Genomic DNA, 8572 nt, shown 5'->3' with positions numbered 1-8572 from the left:
GGCCCTGTGCCTCTACTGCACTGGTTGGACTGGTTTTACAAGAGAGAGCATTTATTTTTTTAAATTTGGCAAGAAGAGAGAAGAAAATGTGAGTCAATCTTCAGCGTCTAAGACAAGACACACACAGACAGACAGACAGATATAATTATAGACACAGGATCAACAAATCATCCTGGAAAACCATCCTGGAAATCCACCCTTGAAAAAACATCCTACACCTGGAAAACCATCCCGGACTGACAAATGATTTGTCTGGGGACTGGATGAATTGCAAAACGATTCCCCAAACTTCCCAGCAGGGGTCGTACAGTGAACCCTGAAAACACCAGGAGAACCCTCCACTGCCCCCTGTGGTCCAGTCCCCCTGTGGTCCACCGCCCCCTGGTCCACTGCCCCTTGTGCTCCACTGCCCCCTGTGGTCCAGTCCCCCTGTGGTCCACCGCCCCCTGGTCCACCGCCCCCTGGTCCACCGCCCCCTGGTCCACTCGTTCATTAAAATATCATTTAAAAATTCAAAACAATCATTTCACAACAAACAAGCTTTGTGGCTTTTTTTATGTAATTGAACAAATAATTTTACCATTTACAAACTCTGACTTTACAGGGAAAAACAAAGACAACACAATCTACAAACAACGTACGATTAACACACGGCAAGGCCGAAATCCCTTTTTAAGTTTTAAAGTGTAAATAAGAAAAAAGGTTTATAAAGAGGCCTTTAAAAATGAATTGAAAAAGGGAAATATACACCTTTAAATGGTTGAGCGTCCACAACCGCCACCAGGACGGTCTCTGTGGAGGGGAGACGGGTTATTCCCTCATATTTTGGATAAAAATGGCAGAAGAGAGACAGGTCTGTGTTCGGAACCTATTAAAATGAACCGGTTCTGTGGACGTTGGGTGGGAACCCTGTTGGGCCGTGGCCTTCCTGTTCAACTGTGCACGTAGCTGCATTAAATCTATTGAGATGGGGTTTGCAAATATATTTATTTTGAACTGACACGGTTACTTCTTTTATTTATAAACAAATATAATACAACTTTTAATTAAAGTGCCAAATAAAAAATACATTAACAAAACATTGCAGCCGTTTCTCTCTTTGTGGATGGATGTGAGCGTATAAATGCACAGTTATTTTTATACATTTAAAAAAAATTAACTTCTCCAAAAATAGCCCTGCGCACTCTGACCATTTGAGCTACATGTCACTGTGTAGACAAACGTTTTTTGTTTTTTTTTCTTTTAAATGAAATTACGTTTCAAGTGTGCAAAAAAAAAAAAAGAATTCCGCCCTCAACACATGAACAAGCAGACTAAATTTAGGACGCGCCAAATACTGAAGTAGAAAAATCCAGTTTACAAATTGTGCCGATTCCTCCGGATGTTTAACTCGGCGTCGGGTTGGTCGTCAGAAGGGGGCGCTCACGTCGTTCCTGAACCGGGCCTCCAGCTCAGAGATCCTGGCCTGGAACCAGGAGAACAGATGACATTTACATTTACATTTACACAACAGAAGGTTTAGCGTCTTTCTCTCGGCGCCGCTGCGTCAAACAGTCGGAGCGTCCTCGCGGTGGTCCCCAACCTGGGGTCCGGGCCCCTTCAAGGGGACGCACTGAGGACCGCAGCGTGGCCGCCCGGGGCTTGTCGAAAACGTCACACTTCCTTTTTGACAACAGCCAGCTTTATAGTCGGACAGTCTTTATGTCACACCGGGGAGAAAAATGGTTGTAAATTGTGCATTTTCAATAAAATTACGGGTTTTATGCGCTAACGTTGCATAAACATTGTGTGTGTGTACTAACGTCTCTCTGGTTCACCTCCTCTCTCAGGTCTCTGATCTCTTCCTGTTGCTTGTAGAAAGCCTGCAGGAGCTGTAACACACACACACACACACACACACACACACACACACACACCTCATCAGAACAAACTCCTAGTTTGTGTAAATGTACCTGGCAGAATAAACAGATTCTTTTTTTTTTTTTTTTTTTCCGACCAAAAGGTTGACGAGACGTCTCGGAGGGACGTGTTGTCGGCAACTTCCACTTGTGACACGGTGAACCGATTTTAGACAAGTCCGGTTTCCGTCTCCGGGTGCTCATTTGCGTTCCGAGAGTGTGTGCGGCGTTCAATGTAAACTCGGAAAATTGTAACTTGTGCTGCATTTCGGAGAACCCGTAAAACTGTAATACGTACCTAACACCACTGAACTGGACCCTGTGTATTGCTGCCTGCAGCTATATGTATTGTTATTATTATTATTATTATGATCTCATTGTCATCTACTGTTATGTTTGTTTCAACCATGCTCAGACCTGCTTCTCCGTGTGCGGCGGGGGCCGCTCGGCGGGCTCGCAGCAGTGCGGGGTGATGCAGGACGCCCAGAGTGGAGCCTGGGTCTCGTCCGGCTGCCAGTCCGACAGATCGCTCACCTCCCTGGGATACTTGGCGTCCTGGTAGGCCTCCTGCTCCTGGAGGAAGGCCTGGAGCGGAGGAGGGGGAAGGAGGGCTTGCTACTTTAAAATAGTTGCAGTATATCTGTTTGGGTTCCAGTCGTACTTTGCCAAACAACGGGTGGGATTTTGACGGGACCCCGCTGTGCAGGAGGTCCAGTGGAAACGAGCTGGGACGGCTGGTACGGGGCTGTACCGCCCAAGCTGCTGCCTGATGCGTCCTACATCCTGGTACTTTGCCGCAGTAGCTCTGGGCCTTCATGTGAACTTCAATTTCAACAGAAGGATGTAGTGACCTATACGATCTATAACGTCGTGTTTCTCCTACTTTTGGTCGATAAAAATAATTGTAAAAAAACAAAAACGGATCCTGAGGGCTTTAAAGGTCTTTCTACACATTTATTTTGGAATGATATTTTCGTCCTTCCGCCACGTCAGCGTCGGTGGAGAATCCAGGTTCAGGACGATACACTCCACTCCGGGATTTTGAGCCAACCGTGTAAGCAGGCTGGGGCAAAGACACAGCAGGACTTTGACTTTATGGACCCTGAATTTTCCACCGCTGCAAACCAGACACAAAGATACAAGAGACCCAGAATCTCTGACCTAACCCTAACCCTAACCTCGGGGCCTCTGGTGAGGAGATAATAAAGTGCAGAACGTCGTTGTGGGATCAACTTTAACTCCTTTTTTGGGCGTGGTGTTAGCGAGAGTGACCAGATGCCCCCCTCACCTCCTCGATGGCTGGGAATCCTTTGCGGACCCCCCAGACCCCGGCAGGGCCCGCGTGGAGCCCTGGGGAGCCAGGGTCCGACGGGGTTTCTGGGTATGGGTTGGCGGGTCGAGTCCCGGGCCTCAGGGACATCAGCACAGGGCCTGAGGAGCCGGGAGGATTATTATGTAGTAATAATTCATACTTGTCATTTATACCCTAATGGGCTATAAATTTGGACATGGTGAACAGGGTGGTGGCCCTCCACCGTGACCGCCTGCTCCCCACCGGCACCTAGCTCCAACAGAGCAGGTATCGGAAGCTGAGGACAAGCTCCGAGGAACCGAGGAGGAGAACGCCAAGGGCCGCGCCCGCCCCGGCTCCCCCTCTCTCCGCTGGCTCTGAATGTAAGGAATTGCATGTAAGGAATGGAAATGGCATTATAATATAAAAGTAAAAGTCCCCATAAATAAATAAATGTGGAATTATTAAATAAAAGTCCCCTTAAATAAATAAATCTTGAATTATGAAATAAAAATCCCCTGAAATGAATAAAAAGTACACTGAAAAACTTTCAAAATGAGAATATTTATTTATTTAATGAACTACTAGACTAATTTAAATTATTATATTTCCATTTATTTATATATTTTTTGCCTCAAAATCCCCGGCGGTGCCCCCCCCCCCCGCATCCACACCGCGTAGCCGTCCACCCTGCCGCTTCCCCCGGGATTCTCCCGTGTTTACCCGTCTTTGTATGTATGTATCGAGAAAACTGGTATTCAGGAAGTACTGTTGAACAAGTATCAAAATCAAGGTATTCAGTCGTGGTAATGAAAGTTTTTCAGCGATACCCAAATTTGCAAAGAGTGTCACGATGTACAAATGAACAATTCCAGACTGATCCTGTCACAAATGGACCGTTGGGTGATTTGAACGCCCGGCAGCGATGCGGGAGCGTACGCGAGAATGATGGGAGAAACTGGAGCCCCGCGGCCGGCCGGGCGGCCATGTTGGCTCCAGGCTCCAGTGCGGCACTGACCTCTGTTGACCCCGGAGAGCCACTCCTGAGCCGTCATGGCCGCCCGGTTTCCCGCCGTCATGGGGTAGAGGTCCTCTTGGAAAACATCCGACTGGAAAGACGAGCCAGTTAGCGCTTAGCACGCACACAAACGCACACACTCGTTTGTTTATTCCCGTCCCTCGTCTATCTCTCTCCCTCTCTGTCCCCATCCTCTATCACTCCCTCCTTCCTCATCTTCCCTTTCTCCTTCCCTCTCGCCCTTTCTCTCCCCTCCCTTCATCCCTTCCTCCCTCCCTCTCTCCCCTCTCCACCATCGCGCGCTCCCTCCTTTCCTCCCCTCCCCTCCCTCCTCCCTCCATTGCTCTCTCGCCCTTCTCTCCCTCCCTCCCTCCCTCGCCCTCCTCTCCCTCCGTGTCTCCCTCCATCTCTCACCTCCCTATCTCAATCCCTCCTTCCTCCTCCTTCCTCCTCTGTCCCCCTCTCGCCCTTCTCTCCGTACCTCCCTCCCACGCCCTCCTCTCCCTCCTTCTCTCCCTCCATCTCTCTCACCTCCCTATCTCCCTCCCTCCTCCTCCTCTGTCCCCTCTCTCTCTTCCTCCCTCCCTCCCTCCCTCCCTCCCTCCCTACCTCCTTGCGGGGGACTCTCATGGACAGAGGCTCCACCAGCTGTTTGGCGGCGACCAGTCGGTAGAAGCGGAACAGCTCGCAGGCGCTCACGTCCAGACCTCGTTTGGGCATCACCGCTGGGGTCAGAGGGCAGAGGTCACACTGAGCCTGTGTGTGTGTGTGTGTGTGTGTGTGTGTGTGTGCGCGTGTGTGTGTCTCACCCAGTCCTTTCTGAGGGAGCTGTGATCTGTACTCGTTCAGGAAGCTGATGTAGGGTTTCTCAGAGCTGACCTCATAGTACCTGAGGTTCCCATCACCCTGAGAGATGGATGGATGGATTTCAATTATTTTAAATGTATTATTTGGATTTACTTTAGTGTCGTCAGCGTTACCTGTGTGTGTGTGTGTGTGTGTGTGTGTGTGTGTGTGTGTGTGTGTGTGTGTGTGTGTGTGTTCCCTACCTTACCAGCCAGGTACAGCATGTGTGTGTCCGGGTCGTAGAATGGAAACAGAACCCCAGCCGATCTGTCCATCTCCTCCTCATACAGAGGATCAGAGAGGTCATCCTACACACACACACAATTTAACACGATGCTACATGTGTCACAACGGCACACTGTGTGTATGTATTTTGCGTGTGTGTGTGTGTGTGTGTGTGTGTGTGTTTGTCTTACTGGGTCCCACAGCGCCACCTGTCTGTGGTTCCAGCGGGAGAATCCTGTCGTCAGAATCATCTTCAGGTCGGTCAGATACAAAGCCTTACTGACCCTCAGAGAGGCACTGGAGACCTACACACGCACGCACACACACACACACACACACACGTAGAAGTGTGTTGCAGACGGACATTGGAGAGCAGCGAATAAAATAGGAGATTCCTTCGTACCCTTTTTGTACCTCTGGACTGTTAATAAGGCTCTCATATAACCAAGACCCCGCTCCATCTTTTTTCTTACAACTCCAGGGTGGCAGGGAAGGCGTGGCATAGACACACACACTAACGCTCATACACACACACTCACTCACACACACTCACACACCCCCCACCTGCAGCACGGCTCCACGGCGGGGGTCCAGCACCCTCAGCCTTCGGTCCCTGGAGGCGAGCGCCAGGCGGCTGCCGTCAGAGCTGAACGTGGCCGACAGCAGCAGCAGGTCGGGGGGGTGCGGGGGACAGCAGGGGTGGGGGGAGAGGACCACCAGGGCGGGACACCTCAGGACCGCGCCCGCTCGGGAGACGTCCCATAGAAACACCTGGTCGCGGGGGCGGGGTGGGGTAGGGGGTAATATTCACGGGCTGTCCTTTTGAGTGACAGGTACAAACTTGCTGATTGAACGACAGGTGGGGATTGAAATCGAATCAGGTTTGTTCATGTAAATCAAGGGGTGGGCGGGGATTCCTGATGTGGGCGTGGCCTCTTCAATTGATGCTTCGATCTGATTGGCCGTATGACATGATAATCATAAAAAAAAAATCAAATCAACTGGGATCGATTAAACTAGGGGGCGCTACTGCTTATATCTACCTTTTTATACATGAGTTCTTTCCTCAAAGCGAAGAGGCACAACAGAATGCATGATGGGTAAAGTGATATCTCGAAAACAATGGTGAGCGTTATAGCGTTATAACATACCGAGTGATCGTTCACGACCAAAAGTCCAAAAACCCTGCCTCGTCACATTTGACTGACGTGGATGGGAGCCAATCAGATGCCTGACCTTGTAGTCGTAGGCGGAGCTAAGCAGCAGGTTCTCAGCGGTTGGATGCCACTCTATGAGCCCCACCCTCCTGGAGTGGCCAATCAGAGTCTTGCTGGCCTGCGTCAGGTTCTGTCTGATTCCACTTACGGGGATGTCCCAAATCTTCACCTGAACGTCGATGTTAAAACAGTTATTACAAAGATAAGGAACTGTCTTCAAAAGAGTGCAACAGGGCTAAAAATCTTTTGAAATCACTTATGTATAGATATGCAGATATGATTTTATTTGAATATAATATGACCAATTTCTCTGTGTTTCCTGTGTAATATAAAGGAATTATTATAGAGGTCGAAAAAATCACATCACTCTGGAACTTGTGTCGATACCAGACCCTTGTGGAAAATGCCCCAAAATACCGTGCAGTCCTCCGAACACGACGCTATGCAGTGGTCATTGAACGGGCTCCATTTGACATCCAACACCCTGGAACTGTGACCACACACCCTGGGGTGCTGAGGGTCCACCTTCCCCGTCTGGTGGGGGGAGAATTAAGACGAGATGATTGTCTTGATGCACGTCTACACGTCGTGTTATGCTTTGGCAATGTCGGATTTCTTGTCATGCCAGTGAAGCAAATTTGAATTGAATTGTGTTTGTTTTCAAGTTTTATCAAGAATATAAATGTCTTGTACAAGCCGTGCAGGTCTGTACCAGTGGTGGACCGATTCATCGGTCGAAATCCGCGCACTTTGAGATAATCGGCATCGGCCGATGCCTGCGCTAAAGGCTGATAAACAAAAAATGTCTACAGGCCTGTGTTGTCCAAAATATCTACAATATTTGAAATGGTTTCAGTACTGATTTTCTTATGGATATACCGGCAGCAGCTGCTTCCTCGCACACTCTTCGCTGCAGCGCCCACAGAGCCCCGTCTCCTCTCACTCACTCACTCTTCAGTCTCATTCGGGTGGAGTTATTATTTTTTTTCTACTCCTGCCTCCTCCAGACAGCGCTGGGCGGTGCAAATGAAAAACGCGCTACATTAAAAGGGCACCATGGACGTCAAGGAGCAGGTGCTCGGGCCCCCTCAGCCCCCTCTGCACGTGCCTGCCCCGGTGTCCCCACTGTCCCCTGCCCCATCGTGCCGTCTCCCCGTTGCTCCGTTGCTATGGGACTTCATTGAGTAAAAACTGGATGTTTTTATATAAATACCTTGCTTGTAAGAAATAAATCCTGCACTTCTGCAACAGGAAGTTTAGTTTTTTCATAACCTGTGGATATTTAGTTGACACGTTCCTTATTTAAAACAAGTGCATTGCAGACGTAATGCAGACAATCACATTAGTGTTAAATGTTCATTTAAGTGCAGCAATTTTGTGTCTCATTTGTTATTAATATTAAATTGTTGTATTTTATCAGATGCAAAAAAACAACGACATGATATCGCCATTACCTATCGGCCACCAGCTGCCCCGCCCTCTAAATATCGGCATTGGCATTGGCCATTGAAAAACCCATATTGGTTGGATCACTAGGCTGCACACAGGTGTGTTTGTGTTGATGGAACTCATTGTGACATACAATACAGGCGGATAAGGAGAAGCAGGGAGTGATGAAACAGAAAGGCGACGCCACGCCACATACGTGATTGGCCGGCAGGACCATGAAGGACCCGCCCCCAGCGCACTCGGTTACCACGGCGATGAAGCGGGGATTGACCGAGCAGTAGTGGTTGTCGTGGACGCTGCGCGTGATGGGCACGCCGTCGTAGCAGCGCTCCCTGTTCGCCGCTTTGCCCAAAACATGGCCGAACTTGGAGCAGCGAAAGGGCGAGCGACATGACATCTGCTTGAGAGAGAGAGAGGGAGAGAGAGGGAGGGATACATTCATGCTTGTGTGCTTGTGGGTAGCGTTGAGTAGAGTTAGAGTAGAAGTAGAACAGAGAGAGGTAGAGTAGAGTAGAAGTAGGGTAGAGGGGGAGTGGAGTAGAGGTAGAGGTGGAGTAGAATAGAGGTAGAGGTGGAATGGAGTACAATAGAGGTAGAGTAGAGGTAGAGGTGGAGTGGAGTAGAATAG

At 49.3% G+C, this 8572-nt stretch overlaps 1 protein-coding gene across 1 annotated transcript; it reads right to left on the bottom strand.

Annotated features, from left to right (window-relative positions):
* Nucleotides 1–1408: 1408 nt before the first annotated feature.
* Nucleotides 1409–8341, bottom strand: LOC307247408 (coronin-2B-like; the record flags this gene model as incomplete). The annotated part of the gene is made up of 13 exons (XM_080023561.1): nucleotides 1409–1465; nucleotides 1803–1871; nucleotides 2316–2483; nucleotides 3187–3329; nucleotides 4208–4298; nucleotides 4817–4932; nucleotides 5017–5113; nucleotides 5257–5361; nucleotides 5470–5583; nucleotides 5843–6049; nucleotides 6515–6664; nucleotides 6913–7029; nucleotides 8141–8341. The coding sequence occupies 13 exons, from the start codon at nucleotides 8339–8341 to the stop codon at nucleotides 1409–1411; spliced, it is 1635 nt and encodes a 544-aa protein (XP_079879687.1).
* Nucleotides 8342–8572: the final 231 nt, after the last annotated feature.

The sequence above is a fragment of the Zeus faber genome (assembly GCF_960531495.2).
Source record: "Zeus faber genome assembly, chromosome: 22".
Classification (NCBI taxonomy): Eukaryota; Metazoa; Chordata; class Actinopteri; order Zeiformes; family Zeidae; genus Zeus; species Zeus faber.
Note: the sequence above shows the minus strand (reverse complement) of the source record. Positions and strands in the feature narration are given on the sequence as shown.